General features: G+C 32.5%; 1 protein-coding gene across 1 annotated transcript in view; it reads left to right on the top strand.

Annotated features, from left to right (window-relative positions):
* LOC140439837 (uncharacterized) overlaps positions 1-27,762 on the top strand; it is an 895,210-nt gene that overhangs the window by 833,856 nt on the left and 33,592 nt on the right. The window contains exon 15 of the mRNA XM_072529991.1: positions 16,035-16,419. Coding sequence (XP_072386092.1) covers positions 16,035-16,419 — 385 coding nt within the window. The remainder of the gene's footprint in view (positions 1-16,034; positions 16,420-27,762) is intronic.

The raw sequence follows: 27,762 nt of genomic DNA, 5'->3' as shown, positions 1-27,762 counted from the left end.
AGTGGATGGTATCCAGAGAGAATAAGGATGCCGAAGTATTTATATAAATCATCAACGGACAAAGAGAAAGGGCTTTTGTGAAGCATACTTTACCGTTTCTTTGCAAAGATAGTCCATAAATTTTTTATCAAAGAATAATTTAAACACATCGATTGGCTTCAAATTTTGTTGTCTCCATTCATTTAGTATATGGGGTTCTATATTGTTTTTGAAAACATCATTTATGGCTCCTTTCTCTAGTTCTTTTTCTTCCCACTTACGATCGATTCTTTTCATAGATTTTTTTCTGTTTTCAGAAGTTTGTGAAATTTCTGCAACCTTCCTTTTTCTTTTCTTACTTGATGCGTGAGTTTTAGCCACAGTTTTATTTGACATCACTGATTTCTCATGTGCTGTATTTTTTCGAGAAACAGCTGTAATATCCATGCTTTGAGACAGTGTACCTCGGCCAATACTTTGAAAAGTGTAATTGAACTGGTCTTTCTCATCACTTCCGGCATCGTCTCTGTCAGAATCATTTCCATCATTTGGATAATACAACGTGAGTTTCATCACACTGGTCAATTTTCTTAGCCAAAGTATCGTCATCTTCTAAACTCTCATATATTTTCAACAATTCCTCTGCATCTTTGGGATTATTAGGATCATATTTTTGCGTCATTTTTTTCTAAAACAGAAATAATATTGATTAGTTACCATAAGTGCCCAGCGTATTATATATCATACGCAAGAATCAAAGATCTTCAAAATACTCACCAGTATAAATTTCAATACTATTTATATCACTATTCGATATTTAGAAGCCTTTCTAGTTGAACAGTATAAAAGATTTTTCAAAATAAGCCAAGAAAGTCATACAAACTCTACTAAAATGAAAACGGTGTACTATAATATAACCTAAGAAAACTTGGCGCAAAACTAATCGCTCTTCACCGCCAAGCGGTTATAAATTTTACATTTTATGATAAACAGTTACCTTCTATCATCTACTCTGTGACCTATATTGGGAAAGCAGCTAATTTATATTTTTTTTTTCTGACTAGTAGATGGCGAAATATGTAGCAATGTCTCGCGTATTACGTAAAATACGGTGGGCATTAATGGGTTTTAATTGAAATCTCATAACGTCGACCTTTTGTCATCACCTTAATAAATATAATCATGATTGTTATCTTATTTAAAGGTTTAACCTTCCTACTCTGCCGAAAAAAATGTTACAATCCTTCGTCTATGGGTACGGGTGGACCCAGTGGATAAAACTCATACCTGTTGTGAATTAAATTCCAATTTTTGTTTAGTAATTCTTAGAAGCTTTTGTAGTTTCATGTTTTTTTTTTGTAATAAAAAATATAATAAACTTTATATTAAATTAAAATTCTATATTTATCCATTGCAACTTTTACAAAAGATATTTGAATAAACTAAAAACATTTTTTTTGTAATTAAAAATATAATAAAACTTTATATTCAACTAAAATTATATATTTATTCAATGCTACTTTTACAAAATATATTTGAATGATCAGGACAAATAAACCTCTTACATGCTTGACATCTTTGTCTTTTTCCCATCCGCAGTCTTTACACCTTCCACGTTTTGGACTTACATTTGCATTTCCAGTTGTTCCAGATACTGCATGTAAATTTATTTGAATTTTTTGTGGAACGTTTGTTGTCATTCTAGTGTTATTCAATTTCTGTTAAATTATATGCCAAGTCTTTTATAAAGAGCCTTCTTTTATGTAGTTTGTTCCTATTATATTGAGGATTTACATGTATATATAACACATATACGTTAATTACCGCCAAATCTAAAATCTTATAAAATAAGCAAAGTGGCCACCTTCCAGTTCATCTTTTGCAGGTATAAGCTGACGCTAATTTATCTGTTGTATCTACACCTCCTTTGGTTCTATTGTATTTGTAGGACAAAAGAATAACAGATATACCCTTTTTAGGACTATATGAAACTAAAGTCATATTTTTCTGAAACCCAAAAATTGATGATAGGGCTTCTTTACTTTTATTTAGTAGAAATTCAACTGGAATAAAAGTTTTGTTCTTTGGTAATGTTCCAATTAGCGTTAGTTTACGTTTTAATAATTCAGTCGCTAAATGGTAGTCAGTAAAAAAAATTATCCGTGGTTATGTTTCGCCCAGAATTCTGAACATCTTTTATAAGTCGTAAAACTTGTAAGTCTGATTTTTTGCTTTTCCTGTATACACTTCTGCACAACACACATACGCAGTTTTGACATCAGCTAAAAGTCTTAATTTAATTCCATATTTCCCACGTGGTTTTGTTGGAATATACTGTCTGAAGGGACACTTACCTCTAAATGGTACAAGTTGTGCTACAAATAAATCAAAAAAACTTGTAATTGGTCACGTGCTCACTTGTCGAGCTTCCGTCGAATAGATCTATCCTCTTTATTATCAAATCGCAATAAGCGGCTGATGTTACAACATCGTTTCAGAGACATAGTAGCTCTAAAAATGGGCCTATCATCAGAATTTCTCCAAAGTTCCTGCAGGGATTCCTGCAGAAAGGCAGTTGATAGTACAAAGATGTAGGCTATAGAACATGCTATTAATAATTGTAGAATAGATTCCGGATATAGGCAAATAATACATAATATATACGAAAACGTAACTATGATAGTACAACTAGGCGAAAATACGATTTACATCTTTATTAAGAAAGAAGTTAGAGACGGCAACGTAATATCTCTAAAGCTTTTTAATCTAGCCCTAGAAGACGTCTTTAAAATTACAAATTGGTCAACATATGGAATCAACGTTAATGGCAACAAGTTAAACCACCTCAGATTCGCTAAAGACATAGTGATGATACCGAGCACATTCAAAGAATTACAAATTATGATAAAGGAATACGATGACAGGTCCACATAAGTCGTTAAAATAAATATGACAAAAACAAAAACAAGGACCAACACAGATGATCCCAAACGTGTAACTCTAAATGACAGTAAGATAAAACAAGTCCAGGATTATATCTACCTAGCCCAAATTCTAAAACTTAACAAAAAAAAACCAAAGTGCAGAAATCACTAGAAGAGCGAAGCTGGCATGGACAGGATTTGAAAAACTTAGTTGGATACTGAAAAACCTCAAAATACTTCCATACTTAAGAAGCAAAGTATTTAAGCTTCACAGGTCACACTGCTAGACAAAAAAACTTACGTTTTAATGTTACAATACAACACTGGAGACCTTACAAAGGTAGAACACCAAGAGGAAGACCACAGATGAGATGGGTGGACGAATAAAAAGAATAGCCGGAACAAAATGAAAGTATGTTACTTAGCTTAGAGATCGATGGAAGGAGTTGGGAGAGGCCTATACTTAAAAATGGAAGAGCAAAGGCTAAGGAGAGCATAAACTAGATTAAAGAACAATCGTTTAAAAATTTCAGTGACAATATTTATTTTACACTTTTGTTTTAACACACAAGACAGTATTCCTAAATTGATCTGGCAATAATATATAAAAAGTATATGTAAAATTTTAATTCGGCATAATTTGGTCTAAAACAATTATCATATCTTCTTCAGACTTCCATGGTTAGTAATTTATTTTACTAATTTCACCTTGTTATACATGATGTTGAGTTAATAAATTTTACGAATCTTTAATAAACCTAACACTTATGACTGTTCTCTTGCATGTCCAACTCAATTAAACTATCTGCACTTCCTAGTTACACTAAAAACTTTGTGACTGTCGCCGTTCATTTTTATTGTCTGCAGTTTACATTGTTAGAAACGTACCGCTCCAAATTTTGGAGAAACAATAGCGTAAGTTTCCAACAAGAAACTCTAACCTTCCTATCTGCGATCTCATTCATCCTATCGCGACGTCCTTCAGGAGAGTCTTGTGTTTACAAATTGCCTCCCTTTTCTGTCTTCAAAGTTGAAACTTTATTTATCTGAGCCGTATATCTCCCAAGAGATGGCAGTGAGGGTCTATTATAAGCTTATGGCTATAACTGGAAAATAGAGTTGGTATATGCTCCGCTGTGTAAAAAGAAATTGTGATTTACAATTTAAGTCTTTGTTGCAAAATGAAAAAGAAAACGTTACGAAAACAAATACGAATATTTCGTATTTGTTAATCTTTAATGACGTAGATTAAGTTTTTGGAATGATGATTATACATTCGAACCTATCTACATCTATTTACAATTAAGAAACAGGAAATTATAGTTAACAAAAAACAAAACCAAAATATATTTATTAATAAAAAATTCAGGGAATCTTATTAATCATTCGGATGCTATAAGTTATATATTTAACCCTTTCGACCCCCTTGGAACAACATGTCCCATCAGAAACTCAAAAAATTCTATTGGATACATGAAACTTATTTTTACATTGAAACTAAACATAGTGGTATTTTATAACCGTACGACCAAGTGCCTAATTCATAGGCAACCCAACATTCGTTTAACCTGTATTTATTCTCATTAATAAAACGAAGGTGTGTCTGTTTAAGTATTTGTGTGATTTCAAACAAAATTACGGCAAAAGGTGAGTTGATGTTGACTTATATTTATAAGTAAACCTCTGTAGAATGACTGAAATTAATCATATTATGACAAACAAATCGTACACAAAAATGACAATTCGCCAACAATTTTTATTATGATTCTGCATTAGATGATGTTGGAGATCCATTTGCCAATAGTGATAATCTGAAGGTCCAAACTATACAGATAGTGAAGTTTCTATTGATATCTATCTATCGATATTCTTCTCGCAACGATTCTGTAGAATCAGGTTTCAAAATCATTAAATCTAAAGATGAGATAAATAATCAAGAAACTTTAGAACGTGAAGGCAAGGAAAATAATAAAAAAATGATAGATACACGTGAATACACGTGGATACAAATGAATAACCCAGAAAAGCCAGAAAATGCTTTAGAAACCTACAATACTGATTACTTTGTTTCTTGCTTGAATTACACTTTTCAGAAATACAGATCAGACACCTTTCGTCAAAGTATTATTGAGAGCATGACGAAGTTTAGGAGCCGAAACAAGTTGAAACAATATATTTTGAACAAACCTATAAAAATAGGAATAAAGACATGGGTTAGATCCAACTGATACAGCTTGGCGGAAAGAGGTGTGCACACACTCTCAAGTACGAGAAAAGATGATAATGTCGTTTTAGCTTTTGACAGATTTTCAACTACTGTAAAACTACTTTACAAAATCAAGTTTACAGCTATTGGGTCTACCATAAGGACCAGAAAAAATATGTCTACTCAATAATAAGTTAGTCAGAGGAGAGTCACAGTTTATTTGTACCGATGCAGAAATAATTAGAAAGAAATGACAAGACACTAAAGAAGTATTGTTATTAAGTAATTGCCACACAGATACCTTAATCCCTGCAAAACGTAAAGGTCTTAATAATGCTAAAGCAGACGTCTCTTGCCCAGAAGCTATAGCTTTTTACAACTGCTGTATGGGTGAAGTTCACGTGGATGACCAAATGTCTGGATTGTCTGATTTAGATAGAAAATCGTTCAAGTGGTGGAAAAAAAGTATTTTTTAGACTCACAATGCTAGCGGCTGTCAATAGTTGGATTAGTTACAACCAACTATTCCATTTAAGAATTGTTTACTTACAGTAGGTGAAGATTTAGTAACTGAAGGAAGGAGCTCTACCAAAGTTTATGTTTGAAAAAGATCTGTAGGAAGACCTTCAAAGAGAATGAAGAATATAATAAATGTGCGGGATCATTTACCAATCATAGAAAAATCTCGTCGTCGTTGTACGGTGTGTTTTGCCAACAAAAAAGAAACACGAACACAAATGATATGTCAAATGTTAACCCTTATTTAAAGAGTGCTTTACTCCTTACCTATTACATTAGGAATGTCATACGATTAATTTTCGCATGAGACTCCTGGTTCGAAAAAATATCATTCCAAACAACTCTTAAAAATACTACAGCCGCATAAGCTTTCTTACTTGCATCTGAAAACATGCTCCAATGATCAGCTTCCATGGGTCCAGCCTGAATCCAGCGTGAAATCTCAATACTCGACAGTTCAGGAAGATGAGTAACACAATTACAAAATTCTTCAGCCATATCATTCTCTACTGAAGCATCCCATCCCTGGCGCTTCTCCCAAAGTTTCTCTAGGAACAGTTTGGGGAATAGGGATACTGGACAGGTAAAACCAACAGGGTCAAATATACTATAAGCTATGGAAAGCATCGGTCTCTTAGTTATGGGACGTTTCAATTCCATTCCTTGAAAAGTTTCACTATTGATTTTCAGAGTGTCTCTTGAAGAGTACCAGAGAAGACCAAGAACAGGGACAACTGTTTTTGTATCACCAGAGGCCTCCCACCTTCTTAAGTCCATCTTAGCCTCCTCCATAAGGGCGGTTGCTTCTGATACAAACACTCTCAACTCATAAACAGGGTTGTCCTTCTTTAAATCAGTGTTTGAAGGTGGGGCCTAATCTTATTGAACTTATTTATTCTGTTCTATTACGATTCAGACAACAAAAGGTAGGAGTTGTGTCGGATATTCGAAAGGCATTTCTTTAAATTTCTATACATTCAAAGGACAGAGATTTTTTGAGGTTCCTATGGGTGAACGATGAAGGAAAGGAATTTGTATTTCGACACAAGAGGGTTGTTTTTGGAGTCAATTGTAGTCCATTTCTTCTGGGTGCCACTATAGAGTTTCATTTAACAAAGGCGCTGGAGAAATGTTGTAATGATAATCCGTATTCTAAAAACACAATTAAAAAGCGTATGACTGTGTTTTATGTGGATAATTATGTGACCAGTGTTACTGATGAAAATAAGTTGAGTTGAATTTGTACCACCGAAAGAAACTGAATTAAATTAAAATTTAAGTCACATTTGTGTATTTTAATACAAAAGTAATTTTTTTTTTAATAGAAATTTAGTTTTGTATTTTTTTGATTTAGGAGTCTCATGCGAAAATTAATCGTAGGACATTCCTAACGTAATATTACCATTTATAAAAATCTTTTGTTATTAATGTTGTGAATTATTGTTACTTAAATTCAAAAAGGAAATTGTTTTTAAGGTTTTTATTTTTTAGAATAAAAGGTTGAAACCCATTGAAAAATTTTACTTCGATACCATTGGGATATACCGTCCTACTAAAAAAACCATTGGGACAATATATACCAGGATAAACGGACACCAAACTTAATTAAAAAAAATATTAATGTAATCAAAGACATCCGTAGAACAGCATTATATGCAGACAAATGATAAACTGTATTACATCAATATGACACTATTGGATAAAGCAGCACTAAGATTACTGTATTTGATTTAATTATATTTAGGTAAAATACCAACAGAATGGCTAAAGTTGTAGGAAACAAAGGTCATGCCAACACGTTGGGCGACAAATAGGTATAGTATAACAAACGTTGGTGATGTTTGAGGCACACAAAATAAACGAGGCCAGAATCAGGGAAGATTATAGGCGAGGTTCATTGGATCATTCTTATTTGCTCAAAAATAAAAGAACAACGGCAAAGAAAAAAATTAGAGAGATAATAGCTAGTAGATCTAAACCAGACACATTAGTAAACAACACAAAGAAAACATCTGTCTGGTTATCTGATCTGTTTATTAAAAATTTGCCAAAAAGAAAGGCGATACTTTGTTTTTTTTTTTTTGTGGGGAACAAAGAAACCTCAAAACCAAAAAACATAAATAAACAAATACAATAAATATTAATCAAAATATAATACAGACATACAAAAGATATTTATCACACTTACCTCGTACGTTAGCTTAGCAAACATGTCCGAGAAATGAAAAACAATACAAAATTATAACGAACAAGCCATATTTATTATTAAACAAAAACAAAAAAAAAATTGGGCATATAATTAAGGTCTTAAAACAGCAATGTCATGACAAATTAATATCTTTGAACATCGTTATTAAAGTTTAATAACAATTTCTCTCTATGATCTGGTAAACATATTTTTTCAAAATTGAATGTTACTTTAAAACAATTAAAATTGAGTCATTATTGTATCATGATACATGTAGTTTTTAGTTTTTAATATACATAAATAAATGTAGTGTTGTATAAAAAGAACAAATAGAACAATGATCAAAAAAATATAATTTACGGAATGTACCCCTTTCAGTAAACACTACAATAACATTCCATGACACTGGCTACATAAAATGTTAAAAATAAAAAAGATAAGATAAGGCATTTTTCCCCTGTGCAGATCACCATCTTTTGAAATATTCTTTGTTTCAATTAAGTTGCTTCTACTGTAGACTTACTGGTACTTTAAATGGAATAAAGACTTTCCCAATATTAACCAAACCATGTTTCTCAGCAATCAAAAATCAAAATAACGAAGGTATGCTCTGCCATACTTCGACAAGCAAATGAAGAATAAACTTTTACTCAACTGGTAATGCACTAAACTGGAAATTTTTAGATTCTAAGGGCTTTAAGCCCTAGAAAAAGGAAGAATACCAGCACTACTATTTCGTTCGGAACTTAACGATTGGACCTAATGGAAAACTAAGATTTTAGTTGTGTAAATAAATACTTAGAGTTTGTTTTCGCTTGTGGGATTATAAAAAGCAGTAGATCTTAAAGCCTATAGAACTTATTAGATATCATGGAGAAACGATTACCCAAGGCAATTTGGATTGATTAAACAAACACCTTTAAATTTTGTTTATTTTATTAACAGTAATCTATAAGTTTTCCGTCCTATAAGTTTTCCGTCCGATAAGGAGATTTTGAGATATTTATAAAAATCATTTCTTCGAATATATAATAGCAACACTTAAAATTTGTTTTCCCAAATCGAATTCTTAAAACGCAATACGTTTTTAGTGTATATTGGGAACTGTATAGATCATTAAGATATACAGGGTCGGACTAAAGTAAATATATTAAATGGGTATTTGAAATATTTGAAATGATAGCAATGTTTTAGAGGCTATAACTTCGTTTTTCAATACCATTTATACCAGCGGATAACTACCTAATGGTTCGTCTAATTCATTGTTTATAGCTCTACCTAAAAAGACAACAGCAAAAACCTGTGCTGATTATAGAACCATCAGTTTGTTAAACCACTTATTGAGAATTTTTCTAAAGGTAATACATGGTCGTATCTACAATAAATGCGAAGAATAACTGGATGACACAGAGTTTGGTTTCTGTAACGGGTTTGGAACGAGAGAGGCACTGTCTGGAATGAACGTACTTGCTCAAAGATATCGAGATATATCTGTAGACATATAATTTTGTTTTATTGACTTCCGAAAGGCATTTAATTGTGTTAAGCACTCTATATTGATCGAAGCTCCAAAAGACATTGGCTTGGACGGCCGAGATGTTCGAATAATGCAAATTTATATTGGAATCAAACAACATCAGTCTTAGTAGATGGGGTAGAATCACAGGCTCTTAATAATAAAAGAGGAATACGGCATGGATGCCTCTTATCACCCCTGCTTTTCAACGTTTACTCCGAAAGAATTTTCAGAAAAGCACTTTCTGAAAAACAAGAAGGAGTACTTGTGAACGGTGAAGTCATCAATAATTTGCGATATGCGGACGATACACTACTCCTAGCTTCTAGTCAAGAGGATCTGCAAACACTACTTGATCAAGAAGATCTGCAAACACTACTTTATAGTGTCTTTGAGAGTTGTATGGATGCAGGTCTGGATCTGAACATACATAAAACCAAAATACTCGTAATAAGTAAACAACAGAATATATAACCATCTATATACGTAAATAATACCAAACTTAAGCAAGTTGATAAAATCGTTTACCTTGGACAGCAATTAAATTGTAACGCAGAAAGTGACGGCGAAACTAGATCTAGGATAGAGCAGGCTAGAGCGGGTTGTAGAAGGATGTCCAAGGTATTATGTAACAGAGACCTAAAATTGGCACTGAGGATCCGCCTACTTCGCTGCTACATGTTCTCGGTCTTACTTTATGGTGTCGAGTCCTGGACTGTGAATAAAATTGATCTAAATCGCCTTGAGGCTTTCGAAATGTGGTGCTATAGAAGAATTTTAAAAGTTTCCTGGGTGGAGAAGATTCGAAACTCCACAATACTAGAACGTCTCAGCAAGACTACTGAAATCATAAAAAGCATCAAGCCGAGAAAGTTTTAGTATTTCGGACATGTAATGAGAGGTCCCAAATATAGGTTGCTACAAAATATCATGCAAGGAAAAATAGCAAGCAAACGCACTCCAGGACGAAGACGAACCTCATGGTTGAAGAACTTGCAAGATTGGTATGGTGGTGGTACAAACATGCTATTTAGGGTGGCAGTGAATAAAATTAAGATAGATATGATGGTAACCAACATTCTGATAGGACAGGGTACATGAAGAAGAAGTATTTGAAATGTGTGAGCTTTTTACTCATAGGTTTTTTTTGAACCGTTACAAAGTCTGAGTTTATTGCTTACAAAAAAATAGGATCCATGGTATGAGAAGAATACTTTTAGTACAAATCTTATAGTCTCAATCCAGAGGTACAGAGACGTCAATTTTGACGTATACACATTTTTGGTTAATTACGAGAAAGCATTTTGATCGAGTACCTAGACCATACCAAGATGATTTAAATACTAAAAGAAAAAAGCAGGAATTAACAACCAATATTTAAAATTAATTAAAAATCTTTTCTTAAGCATACCACAAATTTCAGAATTAAAGGTAAACAAACCGAATACATAAAAATCATGCATGAAGATAAATATTGAAAATAAGTGAAAAATACATTGTCACTTATTTTCAATCTTTACTTTGAGAAAATATTTAGCTTAGCTTTTTACTAAACTGAAAAAGACATTTTACTAAACGGGTAATGGTTAAACAACATCAAATAGGCAGACAGTACCATCCTATTGTGGAAAACCTAGAAGATCTTATAAAGACAATCACGTATAACAGTCAATAATATGAACTTATTATACACGTAAAGAGGACAAATCTCATAGTTTTTAGCAAGAAAAAGATAACGTAAGGTCAACTACGTAAATCAAACCCCAGTATAAAGAGTGACATACAACAACTACCTTGGCACTACAATAAATGAAGAATGAAACAACAACCAGAAGCTAAGAGCACGCATTGGAAAAGTTGGATCCACCTTCAACCAGACGATGGCCTTCTTTAAACCTTACAACCTCTCTTTTGGTCTTAAAGTTAGAATTCTGCGATACTACGTCTTCTCTGTCCTTTTTAATGATGTCAAGTCGTGGACTTTAAACGAAAAAATGTACAGACGATTAGAAGCATTTGAGATGTGGCTGTATCGGAGAATACTTAATATCCCGTGGCCTGACGATTAACGAATGATGAGCTCAGATAAAAGAGGTTAGAGGACTTCTAAATTAGACGGATTAAGAAGAACCACGAGGTACTGATTAGCCTCAAATCTCGAAAACTGAAGTACTCCAGACACATTTGAAAATTAATCCAGATATGGGCTTCTATAGATATATATATAGGATCCAGATATGTAGCCACTCTCCAAGAAAAAATATTTGAAAAGTGAGGTCCAGAAAGAAACAAAAAACATATCGGCTAAATAACTTCAGAACTTAATATCGTTTATGTTACAAAATTGCATAGGGAACACAGTAAACCTAATAAATAATCATTTGTTTTGATTTTGACATTTTAAGAATAATTCTTACAACAAAAAATGTTCTCCACAAAATAGGCCAGTTTGACTACTACCACAAATTTTGTCACAAATATATCTAATTGAATTTTTCAACTACGGTAATTAGGGATTAATTTAATGATACATTTTAAAGCCATATAATTCAGTATATGTAGATAATTATTTCATTATTAAATTAAACAAAACTTGTATTGAAAAACAAATCGAATCATTGATCACTGTTTATTTATTAAGAAAATACAAACAATTTACTTTAACAACTAAAATTGCGTTTTTGTATTTGTTGGGCTATAATATCATATTTGTTAATTAAATAGGATTATTTGTAGTCACATAAATCCCATTTCATTTAACTAGCGTGTTGTATTTTATTTGAGGTAACCTTTTTAGTATGTAATTACCTGCAAACTTTACGGTTATTGGCGATTTTAACAAATGAAAAGTGAACATTTAAAATAAACTATTATACAAAAAAACTGAAATACCATGTCTTTTAATTATATTTCGAGCTATACCCATAATAATATTTAAAATAAACTTTTAAATTAATACTGCGTAACTAAAGATTGGCCATAAAAGCCGCTAATAAAATGAAAGTAACACAGTAATGGAACGACTTATCCTGGAAATAACTTTAAAGTCATATTCGAAATGAAGAAATACGTAGAAAAATAAAATCAGAGGGTAATATACAACTTGCTTTCATTAAAGTGGTCTTGGGTAGGACATGTTGCCAGACCAGATAAGACCAAATGGCCTAAACGCATCATACAGTGGAGATCTAGGGTATCATAGTTATAAGAGTCAACCTTTAAAAATATGGCTGGACGATGTAAAAGGAAAGGCGGGAAGACAATAGTACCAGATAGCAAGAGAAGAATTTAAATAGAAATGCCAAGCACAAGTGCCTTCGTTTTCAAGGTAACTTCAGGGGCATTTTTTAAAAAAAAATTGGTTATCCAGCTCATTAGGGAGTTTTATAAACATTTAAATAAACTTATTAAAATAACTAACAGCACACTATAAACTATAAAAAGGACCAACAGTTTATATGCTTTATGGCTTATCCATCAGTACAAAGGAAATGCATAAAATATGGAAAAAGAACAAAGAAATCTTATTACTATAAGTTTAATAAGGTTCTTCTTACCCCAGTTTGTACCAAGTTTCACAACTTTATGACACTATGCTATCAACTATATAAAAATATATATATATATATTTATGGATTCTACAGTATTCACTGCCTTCCCTCGCTCAATAATTTCCATCTCTCTGTTGTCCAATTCTCCATCGTTTCTCCACCAGTAAGCCCCTCTTACTCATGGTGTCGTCTACCTCGTTCCTCCAGGATCTTCCTCCATCGGGGTCGTCCTCTTTTCCTCCTTCCTATGGGGCTCCATTCGGTTATTCTCTTTACCCATCTGTTGTCGCTAGTTCTACTTACATGTCCATACCACTTTAGTTTTTTTTGTTCTATATATGTTAATATGTCTGTTTCTATTGCTGATATTTGCTTTATTTCGTCATTACTTCTACTATCCATTCTTGTGACTCTGCAGCATCTTCACAGGTATTCCATCTCTGTTGCTACTGTCTTACTGCTGTTTTTCTTATTTATAATCCGATTTTCAGCCCCATATGTCATAATACTACGCACTAATATTTTATAAATCTGTGTTTTTGTCTTCATATTTAGGTGTCTATCCCACCATACTAAGTTAAGTTTTCGGATTGCTGTTCTTATTTGTCCTAATCTTTGCTAAAATTTCTTCCTCTGTTGTTGCCTTTTTCGTGATTATAAACCCCAAATATACGAATTTATCCTTTCTTTTGATTGTTACGTTATCGTCAACCTGTAGATCTTCTATGTCTTAGTGTGTGTCTAGTTATATAAATAAAAAGCTGAAAATTGCTTGTTTTTTTTAAATTAGTTTCATCACGTCCCAATTTAATTTTTTCAGAGCTTTTTGAAAAATCTCTTTGTCAAAATCTTGAAAATTAAAATTGAAACTATTGCTGGACAGATGAATAATTTAATGATCCCAAAATGTGAAATATGAAATTTCGATACTTCTCCAAGTATACAATTTATCATTTTAAAAACTCCCCTAATTAATTAATTAACATATAATTAGCAAACCAAAACAAAAAAAAAATAAATACTATTAAAAATATGTGATTAATTTTTATTACAGACGCCAAATTAATAATAATATGTTTGCTTATCTTAGGGCAGATTGTTCGAACGCTAATCAAAACTTGATTGTAATCAAATATTTAATTACAATCAAATACGTCACAGCAGCTGTCAAAATTATTAAAAATTGCTTATTATTATTATTGATTTATAAATAAAAACATGAAATTAACGAGAGAAAGAGTTTAATTATGGTTTATTTTAAATTAAAACGCAAAATAATTAAATTAAATAAAATAAATCAGTCAACAAAACCTCAAAATGTAACGTATTTGATTTTAATTAAATATTTGATTAAAATCAAGTTTTGATTAGCATTCGAACAATCGGCCCTTAGGGTTCTTACTTGAGTTCAAAAATTCCTTTACTTTTTAGAGTGTTCTATAACAAGTGGAGTAGAAGGGAATAAATAGAAGAATTCAAATTTTCGCAATACAATTAAAATATAATGACAAAATACCTTTGAATCTTTTTATACCAATAAATAGATCCCTTAGAATTAAACGTTTCCCTAAATTATATAATTTTTACACCTAAAATAACACAAGCAAATGGTACAAGTTTATTTCGATTAATTCATTTTTCTCAACAATTTGCTTCTATATTTTAAAACAATTAACTTTAATTAGCTCCCTAACGTAAACTTCATGCCTAGTTCTGCTTATAAAAACAGAACTGTCGATCAATAACGTGAAGTTTTGACTAATCAGCAAGTAACAATCCAGTGTACCAAAATAGGTATACTGAAACAGTTTACATTTCAAAAAAAAAAGAGCTGTTATTGCCAGTTTCGGACAGGGGATGACCTATAGATTATTTCAGCCTTATAATTGACGACACATTTTTATCCCAGATTTAAGAACACACAAATAATTATGCTATTCAAGTTTTTCTGAAAGATGGAATGTCTGCAAAGTCACGTATCCCAAATGAAAAGAACCTAACTGTTTTTCGAGAATATATGTAAAGAAATATATTTCTTCTCATCTCAAGGTGTCTACACTTTACTTCTGCTAACACAAGAGATAGCGATCGTTTAGGCAAAATAAGATCTGGACAACTGGAATAAGGAATCTCGTAGATACCATGGTCTCCATTGGAAATTTGGTCTTTTACGGATCTGACGAGATTGGACAACTTGGAGTAAGTAGTGAAGATGGTTTTGATGTTTAGAGGGTTAAGAGTTCTACTGATCTGGTCAGTGACACCTTTAATAAAAGGTAGAAAGATTTTGGGTTAATCAGGCGGAATTGCACCCATCTTTCGACATCCTCTCTGATGTTTTTTTCTCAGCTTCCGAGGTCTCAGCCTCCTGAGCCCCCAGACGCTACTAAACTGTTCACTAATCAATGCATTCAAATGCAAAAATAAGCTTTTTACTTTTTTATACGAGTTTTCATTTCGTATCTATAATCCTAGGTATCCTTAGTATTGCAGCCCGGATAGTATATTTTCTCCAATATTTCTAACGGTGTATTTCTTATTGCAACTTGGCCGTTTAGGTTGGTGTTGTTTTTAATAACCATTATTTTTGTCTTCTTACAATTTATTTTTAGGCCGTATTTGTATCATGATTTTACATTATCTATTATTCTTTGGATTCCCTGCGTACTGTCTGCCAGCAATACAATATCGTTTGCACTTCTTTTGTTGTTTATAAGTTGGCTATTTACTTTAATGTAGTATTTGATACCTACGCAATAAAAATTTTTTAGAGTTATGGAACTAAACGTTCTCCCTATAATTTTACTTCATTTAAATTATAATATTATCCTATGTTTCAATTTTTAACTAATACGTATCTATTATTTTAATGTTAATTAAAAAATTAAGTAGTTATTTTTAGTTTTACTTCGTATAAACCTAAAACGTAACTGCTAATACTATGTCTTGATAATAATCTTTTAAATATAAAAATATATCGTACAGTTATTAATAAATGCAAATTTTGATATTTGTTTCATATCGCAAATAAAGTTTTAAGAACAAACTAGCTCCATGTTATCAACAGTGTATTTTATCTTATTTCTCCCATAATTCTGCCTTCAGGAAACCAAAACTCGTTACATATTCTTGGCATCTATCTATATTACAGATCTCCAGGCAGATGGCAATACAAAACCACTACGAAGCCTCGGGTAACTATTCGAAAACAAAACAGCGACGAACCGGGAAACAATAACGAAACGCCGGGGATATCTTCTTCTCCGATGCCGCCGTCATCAGGGCAGGAAGTTCCCCACACTCCAATCAACGATGTCGTTACTCCCCAAGCCCGATCAGACGACGTAGATAGTCTTGAAGAATCCGAATCAATTGCTTCAATAATTGATGACGAAAGCGCTACGGCGAATAAACTTGACGTTCCTGCTCCTGCAGCTTTTCCAGTGGAAACTATTAAAGTCGAAATTTCCACCCCTTCTGATTTCGGGGATATTTACTACGAGATTGCGACCATCAAGTCACCCTACACGTTCCAGGTAAATTGTTTTTTTATTATTCATTTTGCATACATATTTCCTTAAATTTTCTATTTCAAACAATGATGAGCAAAAATATATATGTAGCAGTAATGTTTTAACAACTTGCAAACTGAATAAACTATCATTTTTAAATATTTTTATTATTTAATTTTTTAATATTAAGTACAAAATAAAGGAAACAAAATTCCTATAGTTGTCTCTATACCATGTAACACAAAAAGTTTTATGTAAAAAAATCTTTTATAAAGGTATATTAATATAGAAACCCTATTCGGCTATAACTCAGAACATTTTTTTAACCTTCCAGCGGTCGCGGCATTTGTACCAGCAAGAATGGTCGCGCATATTTTCTAGATACGCTAAATGCTAATTAGTTATTTTAAGATGTAGGTAATGAAATATTGTAATATTAATACAAAATATATTCGGTGGAAGATTAATACATTGTATTTCTTAAAAATTTTTATTGAATTTCATTAAAAACAACAACAGTGTCATAAATCCAAGATATCTCCTAGATATTGCACATTACACATATTATTGTATCGCAGTTTTGCAGTATTGACAAATATGCTTTTAATGTTCCATACAGATGAATTTCTGACAATGATCCTTGAACGTTTATCATTTTGACAAGGCTTACATTTTCTTTTACTTCCTGTGGCCTCCTCTACTGTCTCGATACCTAATTCTGTTTTTTTTTAAATTTTTCCTTTGAGCTCATTTTGAAGGAAGTATTGTGTTCTTCGTTCGACGTATCCTTTCACAAGAGCATTTGAAAGTAGCCGAAGGTATTTTCTTCTAAGTATTTTTTCGTTATTATTGGTGCAATAGATTATATAACTATTGATTGCGGCTACATTTAACATGGAAAAAAATACTACCATTGGCCATCTTCTGGTGTTCCTGGCAACATTGTAAGAAGCACAAAGCTTGTCTACTGTATCTACATCTTCCTTTGCCTTGTTATAGAATGCTATGATCTCGGGTTTCTTTTGGTCACCTGTTTCTGCGTCGATTGCTACGTCATCATGTAGGCTCGAAACTAATATTTCGTTTTTATTGCACTTAGGCACGTAGGAAACAATAGGTATGTCCTTCCGAAACCCAAAAATATGGGTATTGGGCTCATGCTTTTTTGTAACTTTAAATTCTTTGGGAATTTGGGCCTTATTTTTTTTCATCGTTCCTACAAAGGCAATTTTTTTCTCATTAAGATCTTTTATCAAATCAAAATCAGAAAACCAGTTGTCAGTGGTCAGTGTTCTCCCCGTTTAAATATAAGTATTGCCAACCTTTTTACCACGTCTCATTGTTTGTTGTTACTTATGGAGAATGGGCCATCTGGTTGAGTCCCTGCATAAATTTCCATGTTATAAATGTAAAAGATGCGAGCGTCAACCATTGCATAAATTTTGATCCCATATTTATTGGGTTTTTTTGGGGATGTATTGAATAAAGGAGCTTCTTCCACGAAATGCTTCTAGTTTCTCGTCAATTGTAACATTTTTCCCAAGCGAGTAGCATTTTTGGCAATTAAACACAAACTTCTCAAAAATATTCCTTATTGGACCCAAGCGATCCATTCTTTTACGTTCTACTCTCGTAGCTATGTTTACAATGTTTAATGCTCTCATTAAAAATAGAAATCTTCTCCAACTCATCACTGTTTTGAAATCATCCATTCTTCATAGTTCTTAAACCATGGTAAATGCTCGCCAAATAAAGCAAGCCCAAAAGGGCTGTTATTTCTAGTTTGTTTGTATCCCTGGCATCTCTTGGAGGACAATAATTAGATCTTACAGAACTTATGTACTTATTTGTGAAGTTCACGATGCTCTTAATCATAGGATCAGTTATGAGGTACTTCCAAATATCAACGATGTCTGTGTGATTCTTAGCTGGTCCAATGACCCCAGGGAGACGGAGTAATATATTGCGAGGTGGTCGCTTACTTTTTTTGTTTGAATTTTTTGCCAAATCCATAAGCTATATAAGCCTCGTTGGAACTGTCAGATTCGTCTTCGGCATTACTTCCATCACTTAATTCGGACTCGACTAATAAAAACCAATCGTCATCACGTTCCGAAACATGTTCCTCTTCGTCTGTATCGCTATCATTCATACGTATATCGTCATCTGACTCAGCAAACATCAAATTTGTAACAGCTTCTATATCAGTGGGATTATTGAGATTGAAAATCGTCTTGTTATCCGCCATTTCTAAAATAAAATAAACAAAATGGAACTAATTGCCACAAATGGTCGCTTGTATATGAGAAATACAGACCTCTTATATTAACGTAGAAAGTTTTCAACACAAAAAATGCATGAAATAGTAATAATATATCAATATTACAATAAGAATAATGTAACTATAACAAAAAAAACAGATGTTATAAAAACTTACCTAAAAAGTCGCGCGTATATCTGAAATACAAATGCAAAATTCTTAGCAACGTACTATCCCTTGCCAGGTTATTTGTGCACTGGAAGGTTGCTTTAGTAATGGAGTAGGAATTAGAGGTGTGCTTATTAGTTCTTTTAGACGAACTAGTTCAAGAGAACTATTTCACAAAAATGAACTAGTTCAGTGAACTAGTTCGCGAAAGAACTATTTGTAGGACCGAAATCGAAATCCAACCCTAACATAACTGGTTGCCAGATGTCTCGTCTTATCATCACACAAACTCGGCGCCGGCCGCGCGTTTTCTTCGGTTTTCAGTCAGTCTTTCACTCTTTCACTACCGTACAAGTAGTTCGGGTTCGGAACCATTTCTTTCGATCGTATGTTTAGGTTTAAATGTTTTAAATTTATTTCTCAAATGTTTTGCAAATAACATTTTTTTTATTTGCAAAAAATTATTAAGATTTGTTTTTTATTAACCGTTTTAAATATAAATATGGTTCACGTATGATTTATTTTTATATTTATGTATATTTAAACTCATAGGTATCTACATTAGGTTATTTCTAAAAGAACCTTACAAAAAAAATCAGTGAATTTTCTAGGAACATTAAATAACACATATTCATTCTCACTTTTACATAAAATTATATTTTATGTAGATGCATCAATCATTTTAACCACAACAACACAGCATGTCAACGTTCAAGCCAATGCATGATCATAAGATCCGAACCATTATGATATTAAGATAAGACTGTTTATGTTATTGTCACGTTCATAAGAATTATGATCTGTTATCTGAGGCTAATCGACACTTCTTTTTTTAAACTAGTCAGTCCATCCCATTCCCAAAATAATAAATATATGATCTCATTCATTCATTATTTTCTTCTTTAAAAGTTGAGACACAATTTATAATGCAAATCGTTCGCAGTGAACTAGTTCTATGAAAATTAATGAACTAGTTCAATTAGTTCAGTTGAAAGAATCGTTCATTTGAACTATTTCGATGGTGAACTACACATCTCTAGTAGGAATAGCGAAAAGCAGCCGATCGCAGCGCAACGTAGGTAATAGATATTATATTAAATCTATTACCCGTGTATCTACCACTACCACATACGCGCGACCGCTTGAAGGTTAAACATGAATTTACATGTTTGAAGCAACTAAATATGTGGGTAAAAGCTCTTTGACCTTTTTGTGAGTTGATGCTGTCATACTTCCTTTTGTATTCTTCAATATCCTTAAATCTTCCTGAAAATCAAGTCGACTTTGTATTATTTTTATCCATTACTTTCTTGTATTTAATTAAATCTTTCTCATTTATTCTTTATTTTTCTATTAAGTTTATGATTTCGTCTGTCTTGCAGTACTGTTTTGCTTGTTTCTCTGCCAATATATTTTCTTCAAGGACTCATGTAAATTTTTTAATTTTTTTTCCTCATTTTTTAATTATTTTATTATTTTATATACCTCTGGTATTCTTTTTGAAAGAAGTTTATTTAGTAGATTTGACGATACATAATATAATTTTGAAGATCTATTTGAGAGATTTCTACTTGCCATCATTTATACAGTTTTTCCTTATCTATTATTTTATGTTTAACTTCGTTTAACTACCACGCAATTCTCAAAGTTCCTTCCTAAGGTTTTTCAAGAATTTCAAATGCTGGTAATACTAATGATATTTCTGCAAATTGTACTATCTTCATTGTTCCAATTCATTGTTTTTTAATTAGTTTAATTAGTAGAGAAAAATAGCATTTTCCTCCATCAATGATTAAATTTTTTTTTGTTGGTACTTTCTGATGTATTGATTTTAATTTTGTTTCTTTATTCAATCAATAACCAAAGCAACTTTGTTATAATTTACAATTTTACTATTACTTTGCAGTACTTTATCTTCTTATATTTCTTTTTTTATAATAAAATAGTCTAGTCTATGTGAATAATATTGTGGATATTTTTGATTAGTCAACGTCATTTACTTTTAAAGATTGTTTTATCAGTCGTTATATCTCATATATCTCTTTGTATATTCTTTTGTACTGACGCACATGGGTAATAAAATAACCTCCTTTCTCTCATTTGACGATATATCTTTAAGCATGTCTCCAAATTGATAACAGAAAACTATTCTTTGATTATATTTAGAATGACTTACATACATATACAACATTAAATCTTCATTTAGCAAGTAAATATTCGACTGATCATATTTTACCACTAGTTCCTACAATTTCTACTTTTTAATCTTTTATTTCTTTATCAAAAATTATACCAACTCTTATTCGTCTTCTTTTTTTGTATAAGCAATTTGGTTTATTCATTGGCTGGTTGTTGCCTCTACGGAAAATTGTTATTCCCTGCCTTTCGCGTCCTCCGATTTTTCTTCTGCAACTTGGTAATTTGTATCTTGCTGTTTTAATAATTCTTGTGTCCACCATTCTATTGATGCGATTGTTTGATTTATTTTTTGTTTAGTGTCAACTTGTTTATACCCTGTACTTTCATTTTGTTCTGATAACGTCACTTTTTATTCGGCCTCTCAGCGTGTTTCTTGTAATTGTTCTGAATATTCTTATTTCTACTATTTTCATCATCCTCTGTATATTTACTGTGCCGGGGTGTGTTTTTAATGCATAAGTCATTATTGGTCTTATACTGTCCTCAACCAATTCAATTCCTAGTATTCCTTTACCTACATACCACAATTTATAACATTCGCATAATTCGTTCCGTTTTAATTTCCACTTCGTGTCTTGAATGCAAGAAGTTTGTAATCTTCTTTTAAACACTTCCATGAACTACATAATTTTTCTTTAAGACTTCCAAGAACTTATCTGCTTATTATAAAGTGATGGTGTGTGTTTCTTCTGGAAAAGTCCTAACCTGCAAATCCGAGCGGAGACTCTGTTTGCTTGCGGAACATTTTACCAAAGAAAACGCTCTCATTTTAATATAGTTTTTGTTTTGTTAAAAAAGGTGTTTATATTATTACAGACCGACAAAATATTCTTATTTGATGCCTTAATACATTTCCCATCAGTCCAATTTAGTCAAAAGACTATAAGTGCAACCAAAATTTGCATCGGCTTACACTTTTCTAACAGCCTTGTTGATCAGTACATTGTTGCCAGTATCCGTATATGCCCGTACACGTGTTATTCGTCACTAGGATGCACTTTCGGTACTAATGGGATAGCTTCCTTTTATACCATAGGGTAAGAAGTAGCCTTTGCTTTTGTGCAAAGAAATGTTATAATTATTAAGTATGCGAGGTATTTTTCACAATGTTTTTTTGATTATGTTCTACAGTCTCTCTTTCGTATCGTATTGTTGAACTAAACTGCCTTTTTTACATATTTGGTTTTATTTTATTTCATTTGGTACTGACCTACTTACCATTCTGTTATTGCCTACGGTTCGTTCATCCTTGTCTTTCTGTCTCTTTGCGGTAAGGTTAAGGTATTAAAGATGACTCGCGTACTTTTTTTTATTTGCTTTAAAGGTTACTTCTGTTTCTTTTACATTAATTACTTATGGTTTACTTATTTTTATAAGTATGCTATTGCCATGTTCTAGGTTTTTATATTAAATAAAAGTATTAAACAAAGAAATGTATATTAATGCTAATGCTAACACCAAAGATTATAAATACTATTATAGACAAAACGAAACTAAAACATAGACACCTGCTCAATTCTTATTTTAATTTTGACATATTATATTCATTTTAATTTATGGCCATTGCATTAGTGAAAAAATGTTTAAATACACAAAAAACTCTGTCTCAAATATTTGTGTTTAATTTTTTATGTATGTAAAATAAATTCCTTTAACATTTTGGTAAATTCACTTATCTTGTAAATTCACATTTTTGTAACATTATGGCACGTCAAATCAACTCACGCTCGTCAAAATAATGCCCCCTATATTCAACAATAAATAACCCGATTAGTAGCCAGTCTTTGGCTATACCTAGTTTACATTTTTGATAAAACGCGATAAGAACTTTGGTTTCGGGGTTAAATCCCACTCTCTTATGAAACTTCGGATAGCGATGGATGTGACGGATCTCGTTTGGCACAGTGAGTCGAATCTTTTAAAATTCTAGGTTAATCCGTATAAATCGTTTGAACTGCAGTCTCCACTCAAAGTGAAAACAGTTAGTTTAAGTCGAAAAACGAATTATATGCGAATAAATCTAATAAGTTGGTGGTAAAAAAGTTGGCTTGGTTAATATACTGGTAGAGTCCAAAATTCGAGATCGAAAGATAAAAAAAGTAGAAGCATATAATCTATTAATTTATTCATGTAAACTTGGTTTAAACCGTTTTAATCACGACATGGCTTTTTAATAAAAGAATAAAGTTATGATAAATAAGTTACATTTTGTTTACACCCAGGACAGTGACAGCAAAAGCACTATTAAAAATAAGTACTCTGATTAAATTCATTATTTCAGAAACAGACGACTTTTAAAAAAATCTTACAACACGTCAATTTTAATTTTTGAATGACCATCAACTGCTGTATATGTGTTGGATATTACGTCATCAGTGTCGGCGTAATGACGTAATCGACGATTTTTTTAAATACAAACCGAGGTCACGAGACAGCTCATTTGAAAGGTCTCCTTATCGTCTTTACAACGGTGTAATTACTTAAATATTTATTTCTACAGGGTTTACCAAAATTATGAACTTTGTTAAGTAACATGGAGTTACAATAAATATTCATTCACTAAACTAAAATACACTAAGGAACGCCACAGGGATTAAAACAAAATAGTGTTTTTTGCAGGTTCCGAAAAAACAATACATTGATAATAAACAATGCTACATTATAATCTGAAATTAATTATTGTAGTAAGTATTCCAAGTAATTTTTCAAAAATATTTAAATTAATATTGTCATTGACTCGTCTTTGTTTGTCAATGATCTGTGAATATGTAAAATAAAAGACGTCAAATTTTTACTCTTCGAGTTTTTTGCCGACACTAATAACAGCATTTACAAAAATTAAACTATCAGAAACAGAACGAATCGAGATTTTAATCATGAGTGGTTATGGAGATAGAGCGAGGACTTGAGCAGAAGTTCGTAATTTATTAAATGCTAAATACCCCAATCGCAAACCAATTACTCAATCAACAGTAAGTCAAATTAGAAAAACGAGCCATAATAAAGATCTTGCCAGAAGTGGTAGAAAATTTATATCCGAAGCCAAGAAACTGGACGTTGTACTAGCGTTTCAAGAAAATCACCATACCAGTTCTAGGCAGGTCGCACTAGATAAGAATGTCTACCAATCAACTGTTGTAAAAGTGCTAAAAAAGGAGAAGTGGCATCCATACAAAGTACATGTGGTCTAGGAGCTATTAAAAGATGACTTCGAGAAAAATCGAATTCTGCAAAATCGTTATGGAAAAATGTAACAGAGATCAGAGAGGGTTTCATACAAAAGGTACCTTTTTCTGATAAAACGTCTTTTATGCTGAACAGTCACGTAAATCGCCAGACATATCGATACTAGGCAAGTGAAAATCCACATTGAATGAAAGAGTATAGGACACAATATCCCGAGAAGGTGAATGTTTTGGGCCGGCATTATAAACAATCAAATTTGTAGGGCCATATTTTTTTGAGGAAAACTTAACTGCTTCTCGTTATCTAGAATTTTTTCAGGATTATCTGTTGCCACAGCTGAATCAGCTATTACCAAATAGAAATGATTTGTGGTACCAACACTACGGCGTTGAGATACGAAATTACCTTAATAACGTTTTCCCAGGTAGGTGGATAGGCAGAAGGGGGCCCATTGAATGGGTTCCAAGGTCTCCAGATTTGTCTCCGATAGACTTTTTTGTGGGGATATTTAAAGAGCAGAGTGTATCAAAATCGACCGAATAATGTAGAAGGGTTGAAGGAGCGCATCAGAACGGAAATTGCACAAATAGCACCTAAAGTCAACGAAAACGTTAGGAAAGAATTTATTGCCCATCTTTCACATTATATTATTGCTGAAGGTCGTCAATGTGAACATTTGTTGTAATTTAATTGCATTTAAGTAAACATTTATTGTAAGTTAATTGTGTTAATAAACCGATAGTTTTGGTTAACCCTGTAGAAATAAATATTCAAATTATTATATCGTTGCAAAGGCGATAAGGAGACCTTTTAAATAAGCTGTCGCGTGACCTCGGTTTGTATTTAAAAAAATCGTCGATTACGTCATTACGCCTAAACTAATGACGTAATGTCCAACACTATATAGCAGTTGATGGCCATTCCAACATTAAAATTGACGTGTTTTAAGATTTTTTTTAAAAGTCTTCTGTTTCTGAAATAATGAATTTATTCCACACATTTGCATCATACTGTATAGCACCATTGTACAAACATAAGACAGATGGAGTGACAAATACATAAATCAGAGAGATCATAAAAGTCAGACACACAATAACCGATGAAATAAAATACGAAGTGTTAATTTGGTTCCTCGAAAGACCTCGACGGAGTGGAGATGTAGTGTGGACGAAATTTAGTGATATAGGCGTAGAAGAGGATGCCTGGACTGATAGAGATGCCTGTAGATCGAAATTATTATTGGGTATCTGCCAACCTAGGAAGATATTGAGTCAGCAGCACAAGATGAAATAGGAAGAGAAACTTGTACCCAAAAAAATCACTGGTTTGACGATGAATGCAAAGACGCAACACAGAAAAAAAATGAAGCCTATGCAAAATATGAAGAAAAGAAAATACACAGAATGAAGAAACGAAACCACTTAAAAAAGGAACTTCAATATATAGAAAACCTCAACAGAGAGAAAGAATGAATTCAGAACATTCTATAAGAAAGTTAACATCAACAGAAAAGAATTCAAGGCAAACACAAATCAATGTAGAAGTTTAAATGGCGATCTATTAACAACAAGAACAGACGTACTAAACCGATGGACGGAATATTTTAACCAGATACTTAATATAGAGGAAGAAGAAGAAAACCCGGAAGACGAAAGCTGTGAGGTAAGCGGAGCAGACGAGAGGGAGGAGGATCTACCAACGATCCTGGAAGTTAAAGACGCTGTAAACAAACTAGCCAGAAACAAATCACCCGGAATAGATAATCTTCCAGCGGAATTATATAAAGAAGGTGGCCACGATATCATAATAGCGCTACAGCAGCTTATAAAAGAAATATGGATACAGAAGTCCCTTTCCAAGGATTGGAATATTGGAATACTTTGCACCATACACAAAAAATCTTTGAATGCTCTAACCATCGAAGAATTACGCTACTAAATGCAGCGTATAAAATATTCTCCAATATACTATGCCATCGTATGGCATCACATGCAGAGCGAATAATAGAACAATACCAGGCTGGTTTCAGAGGTGGTAAATCAACAATTCATCAAATTTCAACCCTGAGACAAATTCTAGAGAAAACACTGGAATACGGTGTAGACACGCACCACATATTTATAGACTACAAGGCAGCCTACGACTAAATAGAAGAAAATTGTTTAGAGCAATGATAGACCTAGGAGTACCAAATCAGTTGGTAAGTCAAACCAAACTAACCCTTAAAAAAGTTGAATGCAAAGTACGAATCCAGGGGGAACTCTCTGAACCTTTTAAAACAAATAACGGGCTACGCCAGGGAGACCCACTCTCCTGTATACTATTCAATCTAGCCCTGGAAAAAATAATACGTACGTCACAAATCACAACTACCGGTTCAATAACAAATCTGTGCAAATCCTAGCATATGCTGATGATATCAATATTGTTTAGAGAACGGAAAACGCAGCACGAGAGGCGTACGTAGCACTAAAGGAAGCGGCTACAAAAATGGGTTTAATAATAAACACCAATAAAACAAAATACATAAAAATAGGTACGCAGCCACAAATACTACGGCCACTTGTTATAGAAAACGACGTCATCGAAGCAGTCAACGAATTTGTATACCTGGGAACGCTCGTCAATACTGAAAATGACACTACCGCAGAGATAAACCGCAGAATTTGCACGGCTAATAGATGCTATTTTGGGCTTAATCTCCTTTTTAAATCTACAGTTATATCAAGAAATACAAAAGTAAAACTCTACAAAACAATAATACGCCCAGTCCTAACATATGGTTCAGAAACCTGGACTTTAACAAAAAGCAATGAAAACATGTTAAGATGTTTCGAAAGAAAAATACTAAGGCAAATCTATGGAGCGGTAAATAAAAATGGTATCTGGAGAAGACGATACAACTTCGAACTCTATAGAATATACCAGGAACCAGATATCGTAAAACACATTAAGATAGGACGTCTGAGGTGGGTAGGCCATGTAATGCGGATGGAGCAAACCGACCAAGCTAGAAAACGCTCCTTGATAGACCTATTGGTCAAAGAAGAAGAGGAAGACCCAGAACAAGATTCCTAGATAAATAGATCAAGATATAAAAATATGGAAATACATGCTTGGCGGAGGAAGGTGATGGATAGGGACGACTGAAAAAAAATTCTTGGGGAGGCTAGGACCCAGACAGGGTTGTAAAGCCAAAATGATGATGATTATCTGTCAACCTAATAACTTGTTATATTTTCAGAGGAACTATTTTTTATTAAATTTCTTACATAGGGCAAAAATTTGTTATTTAATACTTTTTTTTAGAATGACTATCAAGCAATATTTTGACATTGTGAGTAATTTTTTATCTACTAGAAACATATTGAATTAAGTTTAGGTCTAGGTAATTGCTGGATAGGATAAGGTTTAATAGCAATTTCTACGAAGTATTCCTTATCTTTCAAACTTTCCTTTTTTTATCACGCTACATATAAACTGTGTTCTTAGTTTTGACAAAAAATCAATAGTGTGAACAGGATCGCATTTCATTTGGTCGATTTGTGCCAACT

This window comes from Diabrotica undecimpunctata, chromosome 4 (genome assembly GCF_040954645.1).
Source record: "Diabrotica undecimpunctata isolate CICGRU chromosome 4, icDiaUnde3, whole genome shotgun sequence".
Taxonomy (NCBI): Eukaryota; Metazoa; Arthropoda; class Insecta; order Coleoptera; family Chrysomelidae; genus Diabrotica; species Diabrotica undecimpunctata.
The sequence above is the reverse complement of the archived record's forward strand: the minus strand, read 5'-3'. Positions and strand labels throughout refer to the sequence as shown.